This window comes from Hypomesus nipponensis, chromosome 3 (assembly GCF_054491055.1).
Source record: "Hypomesus nipponensis isolate SF chromosome 3, ASM5449105v1, whole genome shotgun sequence".
NCBI lineage: Eukaryota > Metazoa > Chordata > Actinopteri > Osmeriformes > Osmeridae > Hypomesus > Hypomesus nipponensis.
This window is the reverse complement of record NC_140363.1, coordinates 14,905,143-14,926,242: the sequence shown is the minus strand read 5'-3', so window position 1 is coordinate 14,926,242 and position 21,100 is coordinate 14,905,143. Positions and strand designations below refer to the sequence as shown.

The 21,100-nt window shown below is 45.9% G+C and overlaps 3 protein-coding genes across 9 annotated transcripts; all 3 read right to left on the bottom strand.

Annotated features, from left to right (window-relative positions):
- Positions 1-1,004: 1,004 nt before the first annotated feature.
- On the bottom strand, positions 1,005-4,586 carry cfl2 (cofilin 2 (muscle)). Of its 2 annotated transcripts, none has more exons than XM_084678800.1 (4): positions 4,428-4,586; positions 2,822-3,129; positions 2,407-2,483; positions 1,005-2,037 (listed from the first exon to the last, which is right to left on the bottom strand). In XM_084678800.1, the coding sequence occupies exons 1-4, from the start codon at positions 4,428-4,430 to the stop codon at positions 1,925-1,927; spliced, it is 501 nt and encodes a 166-aa protein (XP_084534926.1). In that variant the 5' UTR covers positions 4,431-4,586; the 3' UTR covers positions 1,005-1,924. The 2 variants fall into 2 exon arrangements, with proteins under 2 accessions (XP_084534926.1, XP_084534919.1); XM_084678793.1 differs by lacking the exon at positions 4,428-4,586 and adding an exon at positions 3,445-3,810.
- A 306-nt stretch (positions 4,587-4,892) lies between these two features.
- Positions 4,893-17,874, bottom strand: baz1a (bromodomain adjacent to zinc finger domain, 1A). 6 transcript variants are annotated; one of them, XR_014731922.1, is made up of 30 exons: positions 17,762-17,874; positions 17,261-17,416; positions 16,049-16,327; positions 14,363-14,521; positions 13,891-13,992; positions 13,703-13,790; positions 13,406-13,540; positions 13,147-13,219; positions 12,874-13,040; positions 12,677-12,772; positions 12,453-12,591; positions 12,188-12,334; positions 11,954-12,049; positions 11,595-11,819; positions 11,246-11,411; positions 10,949-11,059; positions 10,731-10,819; positions 10,438-10,538; positions 9,894-10,341; positions 9,447-9,616; positions 9,049-9,203; positions 8,678-8,862; positions 8,272-8,352; positions 7,901-8,148; positions 7,400-7,611; positions 6,953-7,269; positions 6,537-6,715; positions 6,321-6,408; positions 5,581-6,065; positions 4,893-5,391 (listed from the first exon to the last, which is right to left on the bottom strand). XR_014731922.1 is itself a non-coding variant. In XM_084678740.1 (29 exons), the coding sequence occupies exons 2-29, from the start codon at positions 17,371-17,373 to the stop codon at positions 5,890-5,892; spliced, it is 4,545 nt and encodes a 1,514-aa protein (XP_084534866.1). In that variant the 5' UTR covers positions 17,374-17,416; positions 17,762-17,874; the 3' UTR covers positions 4,893-5,889. The 6 variants fall into 6 exon arrangements, 4 of the variants coding, with proteins under 4 accessions (XP_084534866.1, XP_084534882.1, XP_084534889.1 ...); XR_014731920.1 differs by having other exon boundaries at positions 4,893-5,701; positions 5,810-6,065; XM_084678740.1 differs by having other exon boundaries at positions 4,893-6,065.
- A 467-nt stretch (positions 17,875-18,341) lies between these two features.
- LOC146299985 (uncharacterized) lies at positions 18,342-21,056 on the bottom strand. The gene is made up of 8 exons (XM_084678731.1): positions 20,823-21,056; positions 20,552-20,673; positions 20,306-20,444; positions 19,739-19,860; positions 19,461-19,571; positions 19,260-19,366; positions 18,910-19,000; positions 18,342-18,678 (listed from the first exon to the last, which is right to left on the bottom strand). The coding sequence occupies exons 1-8, from the start codon at positions 20,917-20,919 to the stop codon at positions 18,556-18,558; spliced, it is 912 nt and encodes a 303-aa protein (XP_084534857.1). The 5' UTR covers positions 20,920-21,056; the 3' UTR covers positions 18,342-18,555.
- Between the last annotated feature and the right edge of the window lie 44 nt (positions 21,057-21,100).

Sequence of the window (21,100 nt, the reverse complement as noted above, 5' to 3'; positions counted from 1 at the left end):
AAAACATTTTTTTTTTTTTACATGTTTTCCACGTCTGCAGACGTAACTTCCCACTATCACCACCACTCCACACACAGTGATGACTTAGTATGTCACTGGGGTGATATTGGAGAAGCTGTGCAGCCATTGACCAGTTTCATAACCAGGACTGGAAGGTTCCGGGAAACAGGGGACATTACTAGGTCAGAGGTGGGTCTATCACACCATCCATGGTAGTCACCTCAGACCATTTTACAGTTTATTCTTTCTCTGTAAGGACAGGATAGATGGTGGCTTCTAAACAGACATCATACACTGCAGCTGTCAGAAGGCATTTACCCAGAAGGGGTATATAACATCTATAGTCCTACTGTGTGTGTGTGTGTGTATGTGTGTGGGCAGGGGGTTCAATGTGAGATGTTTGTGTACATTTGTTTCCGTAGCTGTTCCAAGTTCTTCAGTATGAGAAGCATTCTTTGCTGCTGCTGCTGAGCACTCGGGCTCCTCCACCCTTCTTCCCCTTCCACTGCTCTCTGGAAGCCAGCCTGTCCACTTTTGCCATTTGTGGACAACGATGACAAGACACAAAAGCATGTGTTGGCCATAAATAGCAGTCAGCAGCAGAGGATTGCTCTCCGCCCGCAGATCAAATTCTCTGCAGGGAGAAGCTAGCAGGCCCTGGCCTCAAGCCCAGACGCTGGTGGACTCGCCACTACGTTAACTCCAGTGCTTGACCAGGCCCAGACATCGATCCAGTTTGGTTAAAACCAACCGGGCCAGGTTTTCTAGACACAAATCTAAATGTGGATGTATCAGTGTTCACATTAAGCAATAATAAATTATGATGTTCTAAGATTAAATAGACCTAACAACATATTACAAGAACATTTTACTATTGAATTCACTATACTAATGTCATTAGTAAATAACAAAGTCCTAACCCTACATTAAGACCTATTTTCCAAGGATATCAATCATGCAGAATCACACATTCATAAACATAAAACCACTCACATGAGACTGGGTTTACTGATCTGCCACAAGGTTTTATTGAAAAGTGGCAACCTCTGCGATCTCAAAAACAATATTTAAGTTAAGGCTCCAAATGCTCGTATATATTGTCAACTTTTCTGATCCTTCTGTGAATTCACTTTTTATTATTTTGCGTTAATAAAATAACTGCAAGAACCACCCCCCTTCTTGCTACTGCATGGCGTAACTGTACATTCAACTGAAAGTAAGGCGGCGACTGAACAGGTCCATACTCTTCCTTTCTAGATAATCTGCATAGCAGGAATGAAGACTGAGGTAAAGTCTATCTCGGTGGCATAAAATATATAAACTTTATACTTAGTTATTCTCTGACCTTTTTGTCTCAACTTGTATTGTATAAACAAAAAAAGTGCTTTTTATGCATAGTCTAGAACGTGTTTTTGCCCATGTTGAGTAGCATATCCGATAAAGATAGAACAGTTCAAATAATAAATAAGTCATATGAAAAAATGAGTGCAAAGTACTATTAGGCAGCACCTGGACAGTGGGAGATTGTCAAGGCATTATAGAAAACGTTCCAATTTCCTACACTAGTGAACGCTAAGTCAGCACTGTCGATGTGGTGGAAAATGCAAACAGTGGCTACTTCTTAGAGCTTGTGTGGTGGGAGTGTGTGTATCTTCTCAGGTAGTGGTGCTGTTTGAACTGGCTTTGGCAGAACACTCGATGTTACAGAACATTCCTTGAAGGTCACAATTCTACCAGGATTTTGAAAACGTCTGCTGGCAATTTACTGGTAGGGTTTTGCATATGTTAATGAGATCTTCATGTGGAAAAATTTAACAAACAGACACAAAAAAAAAAGCCTAGGAGCTATTCCTTTAGGATCAAATGATATAGACACAGCTGCTAAGATGAAAGCGTCTGGAATCCATATGGCACGTGTTGTCAGTTACAACGGCAACCCCTCCAGTGTCACCACCACGTTGCCTCCCAACTTGTCTGCCAGGGTTGCACGATCCTGAATGTCATCGAGTCCGTTCACTTGCCATTCGTGTTTTATACCTGAGAAATAGAAGTGGAACGTTCAAGGAGATATGTTCCATCGGATCTCTGAGGTTTCAAGGTCTTCCTTCATTCAGATATTGGTAGTCACTTTTATTACTTTCTCAGTGTAATCCAAAGTACAAAGAACATCCAACAATTGAAATATAATTGAAAGATAACTAGAAACTAAATGTCTCTGGAAGGACTATTCATGGTTTTACAATCTACTACCGGTATTACACTGCGCATCCATGATAACTTAGGGTTAGGGGTTAGCACATCCAAAGTTTTGTTGATTTGGCATCCATACTCCTAAAAAACATCAGCTAATCTAATCACAATTTAGTGACGCTTGTCACAATGAAACACACAGGGGGAAGTGCTCACCTGTAAACTTCTTTTTAATGGCATCTTTGGAGCTGGCGTAGATCATCTTGCTTTTTAACGGAGCACCTTCAGGTGCCCTGGAACAACAAGGACAATAAAAACAAGATTAACTTCCTTGCTTCATTTCAAATCAACGACAGAAGCCCCCTTACGGGCATTTCATTCTTAATCTGCCTCATCCTATCTGAAACAATGAACTGACCTGGTTTGGTCCTACTCATTCAAAAACAGCTTTAATTGTGATATTCAGTTGTGAACCGAGTTAGCCAACTGTAATTTAATAGCCAGTCAGTAACACCAGGATTTGACAACACGTCTGTGTAGACATATGATAGGCCAGTTCATCTACTCAAGAGTCAGTTTTGGTAGTAGCTACCGCATTAGACGTAGAACAGTGACACAAACAGCAACGTACCAAAATATAAATACTAGGTCTTCTTTCTTGGACTCTTTTGTTTCATAGGTGGCGTCGTACAGGCCGTATCTGCAGTCATTGAGCGGTAACAGCTTGACGAAGCAGGCATAAGGGTCTTCAACAGTCTCTCCGATATCTCCCACAAGGATCTGCTTGCCCTCCTCCACAATGATCTTTTTCTTGTCATCGCTCAGGCAGAAGAGTACAGCCTTCTTGCGCTTCTTGACATCTTCTGAGCTGGACGATTTCCTCACCTTCATGTCGTTAAACACCTTGATGACTTCATCGTTAACTGTTACGCCAGAGGCCTGAGAGAAAAGAAGGATCGAGATAAGGGGGCAATAGAGGATATAAGATGAACAGTAGATCATGGTGACTAGGTGTACATTTGAGGTAGTCTGATGATTCATGAAACAGTAGTAATAATTAACAGTTAAAACAGTTAAAAACTATTATAAACAAACACAAATCACAAAATAAATCATATTCCTTTCTGAAGTGGACTGCAGCTAAATGTGTTTAGGAAGGTATGCCCCCTAAACAGCAATTCAAATAGGCTAACATAAAGATTGGCTTGGCCTATCCTGTTCATTTCAAATTTCGTAAATAGTCCATATATTTACCTGTACTAGATTACAGTATGATAGTCCATTTCGCTTTAAGGCGTTGGAAACTATAGGCAGAGTCATGCAGACAGAATAACAATTGACAACATTGATTTTTCACCAGTGATTCACAATGACGAATACACTTGAGTTGGGGACAGGCACAGTGCTGACTCATACCCAGATCCTAAACTAGGTGCCATATAGTCAGTGTATGCCAGATGTACGACAACCTTACATTTCAACCTTCTAAATGGCGTTAATTCGCTACCCCACTCTCAATCAAGAAAACATTAGACTCTTTGGACAATATTGCACTATTGTCAATGAGAAAAGACCACTGTATTGAGGCCTAGCTAACTAACGCAGCCCTCTGTGGTTATAGGTAGACCACCAGGTGAATCTTCTTGAGGCAACTTGGAAAGACATGACTATCCCAAGTAATATTAGTTAGTCACATTTATCTCAATCACAGTTGTAAGCAAACCAATGCATTTCGCTATTAAGAAATGTATCAAGAATCAAATACGATATTGACAAAATAAGTCTACACGTTTATTTTTTACATCAAACCGAACTTTTAAGAAAGTAGCTTCCACTAGCTTAGCTAACCATTGAAGTTGAACGGGCTTGACAGTGATTACTGCGTTAGCTAGCGGACTGCGGCTATAATTAGGTTAAAATGGCTGTCGAAAGCCAGAGAGGCATCAGGCCTCATGACAATCTTAGATTGAGACTCATTTCATAAACCAAATCATGATTATATTCAATACTGACACAGACACGGCACTGCTGAACATAAAATAATCATACCCTGTCATCTTCATTTGGTCACTCTGCTAACAAACATGCTATGCTAGCCGCTGCTGGGATTGCTAGTCCTCTAAGAAGATAACGGTACGGTCAGGACAGATCCCACTACAACTGCAAAGTTGTAAAAAAGTTAATTCTGCCCCCACATTAGTCAGCAAAGACATTATCACAGGTTTAAGTGCTCTTACCATGATATCCGATGGTTATTTCGTTCTGATAAGAAATAGCAGGGAGAACTTATAAGGGGGTAAAGGTATCGGGAATGTGAACTGCCGAACGTGTGTTCGCGAGAAGGGGGGTAGGGAGGAGAGGGGTGCGCCAGTATGGGACCGTATGAGATACTGCACTCACACTGGCGGGCGGGATCAGTCCTGGGATTGGAAGGGAGCGAAGGAATTTGTCCTCTGACATTCTTGACAATGAATCAACTCGCTAGGATAACCAACTTTTAAACTTCACCTGAGCAAAAAAAACAAAAACAATAAACAAACTCGTAATTCAGTTTCCTAAAAATAAACATTTGTATAGAAAGAAAAATATATATTTCCACAATTTGTAAAGTTCGTGGTATGAGGTGCAAATTAAGTCCTCTTGATGTTACTTAAATCTATTAAATAAAAACCTCTAGTTAAAGATGAGATGTAAACAATAACTATTAAACAAAAGTCAATTTATTTTTACATACAGAAAAATGTACAAGACAGCAAATACAAAAGCAAAAGTTCGGAAAGTTTAGGGGGAAACTCAGTATATAAACCCTACCCTAAAAACTCAACAGAAAGCTATGTCAATTACTCTTTACAAAAACATGGTCTATATATATTTAAAAGAAAATCATAAATAAAGCAGGTCATCCTCACACACAAACTAAATAAATAACCAATAAGAAAAAAAACAAAATGGGGGTTATGGAACATTTGATAAGGATTAAATGATGGTTGTTCCAGTGTAGTGTCACTGAAGCCCCCCCCCCCCCCCTTCAAGGGTGTGAGTTGATGGAGACAGTTGATTCTGGGACATTTTTCTACTAAGTTACAACTGAGAAAACGCACAAAAAAAACTTAGAACATCTTGAGGTGGCAATACCTAATTAATCAAAGTTGTTGAGGTCATTCACTTGAGAGATGTGCTCAATACAGTAGTCTAGAAATGCTGCCAAGAAAATACAAAACATAATGCACCGTTGTAAAAAAAACTTTGATTTTCAATTTCAAATCACAATTTGTTTTCCCTGAGTGAAAATGAATAAAATCGACTGTTTTCAAATAATATCCAGTGCAAAGTAGATTCACATCAAGTTAATCCTGTGTTGTCATTTGATGGTATGTGGTGCTGTCTTACGTGGCCATTTTGCTTTGGGAATGTTCAAAAACTCCAGTTTGGTGCTAGGAAAGTTCAATCCAGTTTGTTTACAAACAAACTCCACATCCCTCCCTTGCCCCTGCCTGGCTAGGCTCTAGATCTGAGAGGAATGGACTGGTATAAGCAACATGGTGATAACTTGATCTTGTTGCCTGATATGCTATGATGTACTTAGACCTATAGTGCAGATCTATCAACATCACTTAACTGCCTCTACTTTCCACAAAGCACCTTCAAGGACATCCTGTCAGTTCTAGAGCGGCAGGCAGGGGTGTAGGGGATGGTGCGTTACATCCGAGGCCGCTTCTGAGGAGGAGGAGACGTCTTGTCAGACAGACCCAGCTTGTGGAGCTCAGAGTAGAAGTAATACTGGAGCCTGGTCCCAGCCTTGGCCTCGTTGGTGTGGCGAGGGTTGTACTGCAGACAGTTGGCAAACATCAGCTCCACGTCATCAATGTATTCCGCTAGTGGGAGGGTGGGGGGCAAGAAATTGAGATAAGCAACAGGTTGCTGTCAACAACAAGAATCTTCAGGGTCACTGATTTAATTCCCATGGACATTAAATGATTCTGATGATAGGTATTTACCGTTAGCAAAATGGCATTGGGAGATATTTACTTTGAAGTGATGCATTTTGTTGAGGCAAATACTATGCAGCAAAGTTACAGAATCTAAAGACAGTTGTTGAGGGGTGAGGTGTAATGTCAGTTAGAGCTCACCAGATGTTTTGTATTCACAGTTGTTGACCTTCTCCCTAATGGTGCTCAGGGCAATAGGCTTCTTGATGATATCGTAGTAGTCAGGAACCTACACACAAGGATTAAGAAGAGAAAGAATCAGACACCACACCTCTGAACATGGAGCGCGTACATGTGTAGGCACGCGTCTCAAGGTCTCACTCCTTGAGTACCAAGTGCGTGACAAACCCTGTATACCTGGGTCCTGGAGACAAGCTTCATGAAGGGCCAGCTGTCCTCGTGTCTGACCAGCTCCACGGTCAGCTGCTCGCAGGCCGACAGCTCGTGCACGCCGTGGTTCCTGCCAGAGCTGCGGCGGCTGGACGAGGAGGACGAGGTCGTCAGCAGGACGGGCTTTGGCTTGGTGAAGACCTCTGCTGGCCAGACAGGGAAATGACAGGCAGGTGACCCAACGAAGGCAGGAAGGAAAGGGAAAAACGTCTTTGTGAAAATAATAGCTTTAGCCATTTAACAATGTGTCAATTTAGTCATATAACACAAAGTGAAGTCTGTGTGGGGGGGGGGGGGGGGAAGAAATGAGAGAAAATAAAAAGGACTACCGTCTAACATGAAAACCATCAACTTTATTGCCTTTGTTAACCCATGTTGCATACCTGCGAGGGGACGTTTTGAGGCAGGTGAGGGGGTCTTGCCTTTGGGAGCCAGGATCTCATGGCTGAGGCGAGAGCTGGCGCGGCTTCCTGCCCTGGGAGGAGCTCTACCGTTGGACACGGGGGTGGTCTTCTTCCCTGAGCCCCTGGAGGCCGAGCTGGAGGCCGCCCTCCCAGAGGAGGGGGCCTGTCTGGGGGTGGTCTGCTGGCTGCGGGGGGTAGAGTGGCTGGAGCTGCTTTTGCTGGGGGTCTTGATGTTGGACCGGCCTCCTTTAGCGGGCGGGGGGAGCTTAACGGCAGCCCGGCCCCTCTTAGTCCCACTACAGATGGGGAAAGGTCCACCAACATCCTCATATTTTAGAATTGGGAGACTGATGACATAAGCAACTTACTCAACCGCGAAACTAGTTGTCATGATCTTCTCAGCCCATGACATGTACACAAACACACCTCTCTTTTACTTCCTCCTCTTCAGAATCCTCCTCAGACTCTTCCTCTTCCGACTCCTCCTCTTCGGAGCCTTCTTCCGACTCCTCCTCAGAGCCTCTCTCTTCCTCCATCTCTTCCTCAGAGTCCACAGAGGAGCGCTGGCGCGAGGTGAGACGGTTGGCCCGCTGTTTGGGTCGACACTCCGGACAGAACCAGTCCTCAGCAGGGATCGCCTGGAGAGAACACAAGGAAGGTTCCAGAATTAGTTTCTTGCCTCAGACCTACAGTAATACTGTAAGAATTTGATACATATTTATTTTTGGGAAGGCGGAGGGCATTTCTGCCTTAATTTTTTTTTACAGTGAAAGTATAGAGAGACAACAAATGTAGGGAGGCAGGGAGAATGAAGAGGACATTCAGCAAAGAACCTGGGGTGGATTCAAACCAAATCCTGTGCCGCGCGCACTTCGCCACAGCTAAGTCCCCCAGACCTACAGCGCTGACGCTACTCCCGAGTCCTACCTTGAGTTTGGGCCTGATGCAGTGGATGTGGTGTCCCCGGTCGCAGCCGTCGCAGAGCAGCATGTTCTCTGCGTCTCCCTTGCGCCGGCAGACCTTGCAGCGGGCGTTGAGCAGGGACTTGGCCCACAGCACGCTCCTCTCCAGGGTGGAGAGGTGGAGGAACACCTGGGACAGGCTGGAGCACGCCTGCAGAGAGTCCCGCCACCGCTCCAGCACCGTCTTACACACACGGCCGCTGTCACTGCCGTCTGAACACACACACAAGATCAGAAAGTGTTCTCGACGGCATACTGATTCTAGCTAAAGGGTTGTCAGGGAACGAGCCTGATGACTAAGAGTCGACTCAGTGACTTGATTATTTTGTTTCTTACCGTCTTTATCACTAGACTGGTCCTCATCTTTTTTCTTGTCTTTCTTCTTCGTCTTTTGATCCTTCTTGGAGTCGTCATCCCCTGGAAGAGGAAGAGGAGGAATTACAAGATGGACCCGAGGAGGGAGGAGGGTTGGCTCTAGGTTCTGACTGGTTCATCATGTCCGTCTAAAGGACAGCCAGTAATCTGCATGTTGAGTCATGTCATCAGGAGCTTAACTACCTCAACAGTGGATCAACAAGGGTCCTTAATGACCAGCTCTGTATGGGATGAGTACACATCTTCAGTTGGAAAGGTTTGGAGGCTCTCAAACTCATGATGTTGACTATCATCAGTCAGCTAAGCTGTGTGTGTGTGTGTGTGTGTGTGTGTGCACGCGGGTGGGTTGGGTGTTCAGTAGCCTTACCCAGAGGCGCCTTAAGAAACTTCCTCTCCATGCCCTGTTCGATCTGCACCAGAGCCTGGGCCAGCAGATGGACCGTGTTGTTGACGGGCTGGGGGGTCCCCGACCCGCTGGAACACCCTGGTGTCGCCACGCTGCCCCCCTCAGCCTTCAGCTCGGCCAGCCTGCTCAACACAACGCAGGGGAAACTGTTGTTGTGGTTTTGGTGGGTGTCAGTTGACAGTAGACACGTAGAGGGGGCAGAGAGGAGGGGTAGAGGTGAGGGGTGTGCAGGAGACCTACTGATGCAGATACACATTTCAAGGACCTCCCTCAATTCCCATTTGCAAATACTGTCTAGCAGTCGAGCCAGGTCTAGCAGAGGCATCGTTTACCTGTCTCTAGTGCTTCCTCTCTGGGGCTGACAGTCCACCTCCATGTCCTCCACCTCTCCATTCACCTTCAGCCCGTTCTCCTTCGCGCCGTCTGGGGTCAGCAGGTCGTAATGGCCCTGCTCCAGCGCTGCCCTCCACGCACTCCTCTCCATCACCTACACACACACATACACATTTAGCTACATAACCTAAGGATTTATCTACAGTCAAGTGGACAAAATGTCACCTAGTAAAAAAATTAAGATATTTCATTTAAAGCCATTCAGTACACAACTAATTGACCACTGGGAAATTAAGATATTGAATTAACTTTCCTGCAGTCAAAGACACTGATTTGTCAAATGTACAGTTTAACAGGTCATTCTGGAAAATGAAGTTCTTCTGACAAGGCAGGGTACCTTGAGGTTCCCCAGGGTTCCCTGGTAGATGCGGTCCTCGATGTCCAGCAGCAGGTCCCTCAGACGGTTCTCCATGAAGCGCTCAGCCGGAGCAGAGGATTCTGGGACGGCTGTGGAGGACTTGGTCCTGGAGGAACTGCCTCCAGCTTTCCCTGCCTCCTGGGGCTTGTCTGGACAGAACAGGAGATAGAGTGTGAGGAACCAGGGTGACATACTGCAGCCTGACCTGCCTCCTGGGGCCTGGCTGGCTGCATGGTTCGGTCTGACCACAGTAGATACCTCTCCTATTTAATCCTTGTTCTACACTGGAGTTCTAGCCTGTGGCAGTTCATCTATGGTGCCTGGAGCTATACAACGGAGACCCATTTCAGCTGTATGACGTAGCTACATCAGATGGGTTTAGAAGTTGTATAGATATAGTCAGATGTCTAAATAGTGTCTCAGTACCTGCATGGTTGTATCTGTCGGCTGTGGAGCCGGACAGCAGCTGAGCGATGCGTTCCCTCTCCAGCAGCAGAGCCTCCCTCAGCGTGTTCTCACGGTGCCCTCTGGGGTTCAGCGCCGCGATCAGCCGATCCACCTCCTCCACCGTGCTGTAGAACGCCCACTGGTTGGGCCGGTTGACGGGCGGTCCGCAGACGTGCACCGGGGCGGAGCCCGGGTCAGAGGCGGGGCTGGACACGGCGGTGTCGGCCCCTTCCTGGTCCTCCGTCTTGGCTTCCTGTTTGGGCTGGGGCAGGAGCATGTCCTCGGTCAGGCCCAGGAAGTCGTCCTCCACGAAGAGGGCGGAGGCTCCGGGGAAGAGCCAGTAGCGCCTGTAGAGGCGGTCGCGGCCCAGAGGGAGGATGTACGTGCAGGCGGCCGCCTTCTGGATGCGCTCCTGCAGCTCTCGCACCTGGGAGCCACGGCAATGTTGTTAGTGCTGTACGGGAAGAGGGTTGTGGTGTCTGGGTATGTACAGACACACACACACACACAAATATATCCCTACCTTCTCCTGCTCCTGCTGCAGCTCCTCAGGGGTCAGACCCATGGGGGCGGGGTCTTCCTTAGGCTCCGCCTGCTTCTGTTTCGGACCACCGCCTCCAATCTCTGGGGAGAGAAAACAGTTTCAGCTGAAGCAAAAGTGTCTCTTTTTGGTTTGCGAGAAAAGCTTGGAAAATTCTGTGATACCACAATTTCAGTGGCTGGACCCCCGCCAGGGAAATTGTGAACTTATGTTCAATACTCTGAGTATTATGGTAGTTACAGTGCTCAGAATTGGACGTATTTGTAGAATTGTACTTTTCTTGGCCTTGCTCTGTTCCTCCTCGTCCTCTGTCTGGTGTCCTCCATGACTCTCTGTACTGGTGTTCATGTCCTCAGCTCCCTCCCTGGACACACACAGGAACACACACAGGAAGACACACAGGAACACACACAGGTTAGTGTCCAGGTCAACGGTACCAGCTCTGTACCGTGTGCGAGGTGTGTCTGTGTGAGGTGTGGTGGGAGGTACGTACCTGGCGGAGTGGGTGGCGCTCTCCTGCTCCTTCATCTTCTCGTGTTTCTCCTGCAGCTCCCTGAGCTTGAGCTCCTGCTCACGGAGCTTCTCCTCCTTCCGCTTGCGCACCCTGGGACAGTCCCCACCAGCAACATGAGGGAGTGTGCCCTTCTCCTAGTGTGTGTGTGTGTACTTCCTTGTTTTTCTCCTTGATGTGTGTGACCTCCTCCCTCTCCGTGTATGTGTTTGTGTGTGAATGGCCTCTTCTCTCTGTGTGTGTGTGCGGCCTCCTTCCTCTTTGTGTGTGTGTGTGTACCTGTGTGCTGCCTCCTCTCTCTCCCTGCGGTGCTGCTCAGCCTTCAGCTCCCTGAGCTCCTGCTTGGCCTGCCTCTGCTCCTCAGCACTGTCCTCTATGAAGTCCCTGGTGGACACCAGCGTCAGCAGCTTCCCACACAGGGCGTGCAGGATCTTCATTTTCTCACCTAAACACACACACAACACAACACATAACTAAGGGCTTGAAGCTACTCTGGTGTTGTATTACTTTAGAGTGTGAAGTTGAGTTTCGAGGGAGTGGAGAACCCAGCAGTAAGAAGAAGCTGTCTGGGTGTTTTACTGTGTGTGTGTCTGACCAGGCAGCAGGTCGTACTGTGTGTGTGTCTGACCTGGCAGCAGGTCGTAGACAGCAGTGCAGGACAGCCTCTTGAGAATGGCAGGGTTGGCCAGTCGGAGCTCCACACAGGGGTCGTCGCTGGAGATGAAGCCCCCCTGCTTCTGGTAACGGAACTTGGCGTTGCTGTTGTTGCAGTCGGCGCCCGAGGCCAGGAGGTGGAGCCTCAGGATCTCTGACAGGGTGCAGCTGTCCAGGTCCAACTGCTTCAGACTGCAGCCTGGGGGCGAGAGAGGAAGAGTCACGCATCGCAAACATACTCTTACTCTCCAGTCAACAGTTGGCCTTGCCTATTTTTGGTGTCAGTATTGATTGATGGACTTGTATTCGCGGGCGGGCTGATTGACTGGTTACCTTGGTGTAGCTGTGGCCAGGCAGCAGCAAGGGCAGCCACAGCGCTGATGGCTGACTGGGTGGGATCTGAATCATCATCCAGCGCCTCGCTAAGATCTGCAACCAGGAAGTCCACATTAGCTGCCAACATACTTAATATAACTGTTCAGTTTGTTTGATCACTTTAACATACACTTTAACAATGAGCCTTTTCTCCCCCCCAGAGAGACCGTTTGTGAAACATCATCAACGTGCCTTTGGTGTCGGCCTCGGCCACCTGGTCTTTGGCCACCTCCTCCTGCTCCTCCGCCAGAGCCTGGAAGATGGCCGACAGGAAGAAGAAGAGCAGCTCGCACAGGGGCCCCTCAGGGTCCGAACCCACCAGTGCCTCCTCCAGAACCTCTGCAGGAACCAGAAAGATTTCACGTTTCAACAAAACCCAACAAAGCAGGCTGCTGGGAGTCTAAGCCCAGCAAGGCCTCCTGGTCTGGTTTAAATATCCAATCAAAGTTTTTCTGACCTAAGGAGACTCTGTCCGGGAACTCATCCTTCAGGTCGAACAGTTCTCCAAAGGACTTGAGGAACTCCAGAACCATGAGAGCGTCTCCAAACAGCTCAGCTGGAAGGCGGGTTTTCACCGGTACTGGACTGGGTAGCTCCTACAGGACACAGGGATGAGGGGAGATCAGAGACAGAAAAACAAACAGACTGACAGATGGAGGAAGACAGAGAGAGTCGTGTTACCTGCAGGTCTTCACACTCCATGTCCTCTCTGGGTTTGTTCCACAGCTTCAGACGCTCTGCATACTTTTTCTTCTCCTCCTTCAGCTTCTCTCGCTCCTGAGTGGAGACATACAGCGTTGGTTTACAGCATGAGAGGTGACATGATGTATGCACTGAGGAGGACGCTGAAGCCCTTTCACTGTGAAGATCCCCCTCACCTTCTCCTTCTCCAGTTTCATGCGATCCTTCTCCTCCTTCCTTCTCTGCCTCTCCTCTTCAAACATCTTTTTCAGCTCTTCTTTCTTTTTCTCTTTGTCCTCCTTCTCCCTCTTCTTGGCCTCCAAGGCACCCTCTTTCTCCTTCTTCAACTTGGCCTTCTCCTGGACTGAACATGAGCCCCCCAAAAACGTGTCTCAGCTTCAATCAACATACTTTGTGTTGCATATCAAAAGGTAAAAAAAGTAAAAACACAACTTTAATCTATGACTCACCAACAGCCATTTCCTCTTTCTGCTGCATTATATGAAGCTTCTCCTTTGCTGCCTTCAGGAGACTATGTCCCAACTGCGGAACAGAGCCACAACACTGGTTTAAGGTGTGGTTCACATTCGGTTACGTACAAAGTCTAGGGGAACGGTCTCAGCGGCTCCACACAACTGAAGCTTGGTGGAAGGTCAAATGGGAAAACATGATGCACCAATCACGTTACAGCTCGGGAATATAAAGAGCAAATCACAGCCGGTCTTTTACCTCTCCAGGAGAGCCATCTCCAGGCCGTTTGCCCCGCCCCTTCGCAGGTGGGCTGAAGACAAAGACGGGTGGTTCATCTGGGAAAAACTGGGAGAAGTTTGTCTCTGACAGACAGTACTTAGCTATGGTGGAGGCCTGGGACAGAGGAAACAACATTACACAATGCTAGCTAGCTAGCAACGACATACAGACCTGAGAAAACACTTTACTCAAGATCAAAAATCCCAGCTTCAAAACTGAACAGCCATTCCTGAATGGTCTTTCTTCCATTCTCCAGTTAGAAGCCATCTTCCCCACCTTGAGGCCGATGGCTCCGTTCTGAGGTTCACAGTGCTGTTTGAGGAGCAGCTTCAGCCTCTCCCGGGACAGTGTGTTCTTCTTGCGGCTGAAACAATGGAGAGCATTTTAAAAAAGGTAGTGTGCATTGAGACACGCATCCAAACAGAGTTCACCCTCCAGACAGCGGAAGAGGATCGAGATCTCACCTCATCTGAGCAGCCTTGGTCACAATGGGTTCACAACCTTCTGTCTTAATGGGACGGACTTTGTACTTTATCACTGCTGGGTTGATTGGTTTCTTCTTACGGCTGTCAACACAAGAGATAGAAAGGGGGAGAGAGAGAGACCACAACAGTGTTTTTCTGATAAGTAGACAGAAGAAGAGGTACGACCGAATGCAGGCTCCAGCAGAGGAAACCACTGATTTAAGTTTTTTGCGGTAGGATGTGGTCGGGGTCTATGACATGCATTCATTCATGCTCATTACAGTAAAAGGTGTGAGCAGCCTATGCTTGGCAGGGTTTTTAACATAACTTTATTCAAGATCTTTGAATAACTTCCTTATTAAAAGACTATCTGTATTCCAGATTTGTCATTGCTGTGTGTATTTTAGGGTGTAACTGCACCATCCTAAACCAAATGGTCTCGTCTGGACAACAACGTCCCACTCCCACTCACCCATTGGCCAGTGACTTGGGGGACTTGAGGACGCTGCTCTCCTCGTCACTGTCACTGATGACGATGGCGTCCCCGTCTGAGGGGGGCTTCGTGTGACCGTTCATGCCCCCGTTAGAGTTGGAGTGTGGGGACTGCACCTCCAGGATCTCACATGGTTGTCTGCGTGGGAAACAATCGAATCGCGGGTAAAGATGCCGTTTGTGAGAAAACCTATTTAAAGACGTGGTCAATAACAGGAATATGAAAAACGCATCAAATTCATTCCTACATTTTGGACTTTTAAAACGGCACATCAAAGCAAGCACCCGGAGACGTAATTGTATTCTGTAGCTTTCTAAATAGTTAAATAAGATACTGAGTGGATAAAAACTGTGGATTAGCATGAGAGACCTCTATGGGACAGAGTAACAGGCATGAACAGAAGTCAAGTGGACGTGCATACAGTCAAGTAAAAGATCATCTGACAGAGAACGCACTAACAAACACCTGACCCACTACAAGACCAAAACTAGGCCAGAAACACACACAGACACTGTGTACAAGCCCATAACGTAGCTAAGCACATCAGGCTAAGCACTGGTACCCAACTGTGCCACAGCAATCTGCCAGATAAAGCCCACAGAGCCACTAGTGGCCTCGGCACAGCGATTGTCTGCGCTCCCGCCACTCCCGATACCCCTCCCTCCCCCCTGCTGAGCCCATGCTGCCTGGCGTCTGGCTGCCTCCGCTCCACTCGCACATTACAATGATGTGACGTCTGGGCGAGTCTTTCTGCCTTGAAAGCCAATCAGACAGCTCTGCCATTTCTTAGCTCCGCCCAGTACCTTCGGTGTTGTGTTGTCTCTGCAGACAGCAAGGTCAGGCCGCGATGGCTGACTAGTTTGCGGATCCACTCTCTCCGTGCAGAAAAAAGCGCTCTGGTTAGCTTGTTAGCAGTTTAGGCCCATTAATATGGACCAGCCGCTAGGTTTGACCGTCTGTGACCACATGATTACAGACTAGTTGGTGACTTTAGTGACAAGAGTGCTGCAACAAATGCACTTCCGTTCTTCTTCCTCTGTTGTTTGATAAGAAAGTTACATTTAGTCATTTAGCAGACGGTCTTATCCAGAGATGCAGAAATGTCATAACGGGGCCTCCGTGATCCAGGCAAGGCTGAGAGATGGTAGCTTGTATGGCCACGAAAAGCTGAAGAATAGCTTGGAGCTTCAGCAGACTGAGCCATATTTATGTGAAGCCACACCCAGTTCGGAAGGCTCTCATCAAACAGCTCACAGTCAAGGTCATGGCTACCAGGAGTTCCTTAATTCTTAGGCTGAATGGAGATGCTATAAAACCACAGCATCATCCTGTTCGAGACCCTTTGACACTGCTTAACCTTATCCCTTTCTTCCTCTTTATATAAATAAAGTCTTACTTACTTACTCACAGGGCAACAAAGTTTTAAGGACAAGGTGGAGGAACCTAACCAAAAGTCTACACGGGGCTGTATGTGCTATTTAAGCACTAAGGTGCCATCGGATTGATAACTTACTCATGAGAAAGTAACTGAGGTGCATTGGACCTGTCCCCAAGTTGGCACTAATAAGACTGGTTGGTTTCATTGCACTGGGTATTACACATCCACTGCACCCCCAGTATGGTCAGGACAGCTGACATAGGACCGGTTGGGGATCGGCATCTTACCTGGCTCCTCCTCTGTGTATAACATCCACCAACTCCCCAGGGAAAAAACGGTCCTTGGCGTAGGAGTACACGTCGTCGCAGATCTCGTGGAGGCGTGTGCGGTGTGTGAGGGCGGTCAGGTGCAGCAGAGGGAGGACCAGTGAAGATGGAAAGTTCTGGAGGTTCTGCCGGGCCTTCTTCTCGCTCTCTACGGCCTCCAGGTAGGTCAGGCCAGGCTTACCAGTCAGGGCACAGCTCCACACAAGGCTGTTGCACAGAATAGTGCGCTCAAAGAACTCACTGGAAAGAGACAGGAAGAGGTGAGATTGGTATTGTTGTCCACTCAGTTCATTATCACCATAGGATTCAGATAAACTGTTAACTGGTGAAGTGGTGGTTAACACCAGACACTGAAATTTCGAATTTACATTACGTAGAATGTACACCAGACAAATGAATGTCCAGATAAATTGAGAAAAATACAGTGTGCTTCCTAAGCAGTACTTTAGAAGTCAAACAAAAAAGTGCTCAAATGTCCATATAGGGCACGGTGTAGCTATGCCATCGCCTAGCATTGTTATGTTTTCACTCCAACAATAGGCTACACCACGCTTCTCTTCACATCTAAGCTTTAGCTTCTACTGTGCGAGAGGTTGCATGCTACTTAAGTGAGTATTATAGGCAGTGATAGTGACTTCACTCGAGAGCTCTTGGGATGTGACTGAGTACACCGATAATGCCAATGATCAATTATTTAGTTCTAAATACTAACTTGACAGTCAATACAACTTCTCTCAAGTTCGAAACTTGGGCTATCAGTTGCCTAGCAGGCCGGCCTTAAGCGTGAAGTGAGTGGCGCGTTTCAGATGCTACTTCTCTCTTAGCTAACAAGCAGCCTTGGACTTGGGTAAGCTACTATAGCTGCTAGTACAACTAGCTTCAGTAGCAACAAAACTACACCTGCCAAACGAAACGGACCTTATTGACTCTTAACCTCATGTAAAATAACCAACTGTAACACCCACGGGCACCTATTTCACTAATTTATATTATACTACATAGTAGTGTCCATTTGAAAGTTCATTGGTGTTAATTATTAGAAACTTAACAAGATTATGCATCTTTGTACTCTTAACTGTGGATGACATCCCCTAAACTTCTTGCGACCCAAGTCAGAATCTTAGCTAGCTCTAGATATAATATCGAATGATCGAATGAACTAATTTAACATACTCATAGTTTCTGAAGATTTCGTGGGTGACTCGGCATAGGAAAACCTCTTCGTCAGGCTTTAGGTCGGCCGGAGGTTTCTGTCTGACAAACGGCTTTCTGTGGAGAAGCGGCATCTTTCTTTATCTTCGTCTCCTTGGATGCACTGTCTCTTTCAGACTTTAAAAATAGGAGGGAAAGAGACAGCATGAATCCCTATAAATATTAACCAAATATACACACTAAAATCAGTATTTTAAGCCAGTGACTGTAAGGAATCAGTGATCCGAAAGCTGTAAAAAATGCTGTAAAAGATGCCAGAAATGTCAAGAGAAAAAACAGTCTTTGTTAGCAAGTGACACACGCTTCCCAGTTCCACTCACAAAGTGACTGTAATCCAGCCCACATGAAAATGTGCTCAGTAATTGACTTGTCCCATTTCTGACATCAATAGTCAGAAAGTGTACATACAAATATATTTAAGTAGGATATCGTTTTCAAATACATAATTCAAGAGATGTTTACCAGTTGTATAACGTTGAACAGATAATCCGCGCTCGAAAGACCGAACTCAAACGACTGTCCCACTTCGACCGTGAGCGTGTTGACGACAAGTTTTGATCCGCTCTAGTTCCCCAGGGTTGCCAGGTTTATTGAATGCATCCCTCTAACAGTGTGTACACAACCCCCTATATGAGACCGTGCATGTCTATGCCAGATCAATTTGACTTTCTGTACTTCGGGAGTCACAGTAAAGCCGCAAAAGTTAGAACAATGTTGTAATTTGTATACAACAGAGCTGATAACTTTATACTACACAATATTTTTGTTTCAGGGTTTATTATCCCAGTAGAGTTTCAAAAGAAACATTGTGTGCACTGGTAAACCGAGTTCCTTGCTAACCCATTTCCTGTTTAGACAGTTTAATAGAAATGTACTATATACTTACTTGTGCATTTATATAAGAGTGACTGCTCATTCAATTTACTTGGGTTGCTCACTGTTTACCTGTAAAGCCGATGTCGTTGAAGGTGTCCCTCTTGACAATTGCAATAATGCAAACCTAACACAAGTTTAAACAAATTAAAAACACCAAGGCAGTATGTTGACATTTTGAGCATTTTAAGTGTTGACATTTGCAAAAATGCATTTACATTTACAGAAGTTTTGTAAAAACAAAACAAAAAACATGACATGTGTTGCCAGATCTAGACGTTGGCCTGTCCACATTTCAGATGTCAAAAAACTGACAAGTCATCATCATCATTTATCATTGATTTAACTGTTCAATTGACAAATCCAGTGTCAGAGCTTTACATCTATGATCCCAGCACCCTGTAGAGATGAATGTCTCTATAGGCATCCTGGTCAGTGTCCTTTCCCAGGTAGACACTGTAATCCAGGGGCACTTCCTCCACCCATTGGCTGTGGTCCACACTTCCCTGGGAGACCAGCACAGGACATACAACATACACACGGAGAAAAGCAGGCTACCCTTGAATGATGTTTTTCAGTAAATAAGTATTACTTATGATGACAATACAATTCCAGACAAAGTTGTGTACATAGGACCTACAAGCTAGATATGACAGTACATATGGGTGTACAATATATACAAGTGCACTGCATATAGCCTATACAAATATCTAGCTGCACTGATCTGTACAGTTTACCTGTAAAGATGAAAGTGACTCCAGGATGCTAGGAACAGTTACCAGTAACGCGCCCTTCTTGCGAAAATTGTGGATGATAAAGTTCCATGCTCTACACAAGCAAAAAGAAGACGGGAAACGAGGGGTGGTTTAATGTCAATAATGTATAGTAACTGTAGAAGCCTATGCAAAAAAGCTGAGTAAATCTTTTTTGTAAAGACTAACAGTGAGTTTTGTTTCCAAAACATGTTCCCTGTTCAACCTTACACTAATCAAACTCAGATCTGTCAGATCTGTGATGAGGAATGAACAAGGAAGCACTAATCCCCCCCCCCCCTTTCCGCCCCCCACTCTTTGTGTCTACTACCTACTTCAGTTGGCTGCTAGGCTCTAGGAAGTATTCAAAGACATTGTTCATTATGAGAACGTCTGCATTCTGAATGAGGGAGTCCTGACTGCAGACATCTGCATGGATGACCTGTGGAGATTAGAGAAAGTTGCAGTGTTAAGTAACAATAAATAATATAAAGAAAGACCTGATGAATTGCTCTAGTATGAGACAGACATTCTACCTGTATTCGATCACTGAAGCCATACTTTTCCACAGCCATGTTCTGAAGCCTGACAAATTCAGCACTTATCTCCACCCCAACCAGCTGAGTGGCTGAACTGTACAGATACCCCTGAAACACAGATATACGGGGTCCTTTCAACCACAGGTTAATATACACTAGATCTGACTTGGTTACACCACACTTAGCTGCCGACCACAAACATTGATGTCCCTTTTTTTTCCGTCTTTCTTTCAGAAAAGCATGTGAATATCTGTTTGTCTACAGATGTATTTTACCCCATAGAGAACAGCACCCAGTCTGGAGCCCACATCCACCACAAGTCTTCCTGCCAGGTCTGGCAAGGCGTGTTGGAACAGAAACTGGAGCTCCAGGATGGAGAACGAGTGAGAGATGAAATCTGAGAAGACATAAAACATTTATATGGGTCATGTATTTTCAAGTTTTTGTTGGGGGCAAAACTCCTATCCTCCTTTCATATGGAAACTCAAACATCTATACTTGAGATAATCCTTAAATCATTTATTCTGGGATATTCTTAACAAAAGCTGATCTTTGTTCCAAACAACTTCTACACTTTTAGCCTAAAGTTTAATATCGAAACCATTCAACTCTCAGCAGGAATGCAGAGCCATATACAGCATGCTGAAACATACACAAATCTAAATCAAATCAAATCAAATGTATTTGTATAGCCCTTTTTACACGCAAGCATGTCACAGAGGGCTTCACATACGCCCATAGAACTGCCCCTCAACCAACCTAAACCCTCAAGGACATCTAAAGATGTCGGACAGTGGCTGCACACTCCATGTGGGGAACCAGGACACCTAAAGAGCACCTACCCAGGGGAGCAGTCCCGTGAGAGCCACAGCTGAGGCAGTAGTTCCTGCTCATCTTGCCCTCCTCACAAAGCATGTCCACTGCCTCCTCATCATACAAGAAGGCATCCACATGGACCGTAGGGTGGGCACAGTGTTGAGTCTGGAGTATTACAGACACAGCAACAACAAAAAAGACAACATATTCAGTTTAGGGAACATCTCATTGTGAGCCACCAGTCATGACAATGATAATTTTATGGCCAGCACCTTCTCTAAGGCCAAAGACTCTGAGGACAATGTTGCCTCCATTGGCAGACAGGTTCTAAGGTCCTCTGAGATGCTCTGAAGTATGACTTTCTGGTTATCAGTTAGGGCATCATCCAGTTCATCTGAGAGAAAACACAATTAGTGATGTGATCAACCTGAAATATGTATGTATCTATAAGAGATTAACATTTTCTTGCAGGGTGACTGGATGTTCAAATAGTTATTGACTTGTCAATTATTCTATGAAGGCTTATGTATACAGGAAAGATACCTGTGTTTTTCATCCAGTCTATTAACCTAGGAAGGTCTTGACGTTGAACTCTTGAAAGTAGACGTTGGATTTCATTTTTAGCTTCCAAAAAGTTCATTTTCTTTTTACAGATTTATGCGTGCGGTATGTGGGGGAAAATACTGCCGCGTGTCACTTTTGAGAAGGTAAATCATGAGAATAAACGATAACGAGATGATTACCAATTTCAGTATAACGAGACATGCGAGTCGCGATGTAAACCGAATCAATGCAATCCCGGCTTTCTGTTGCACGAGGAG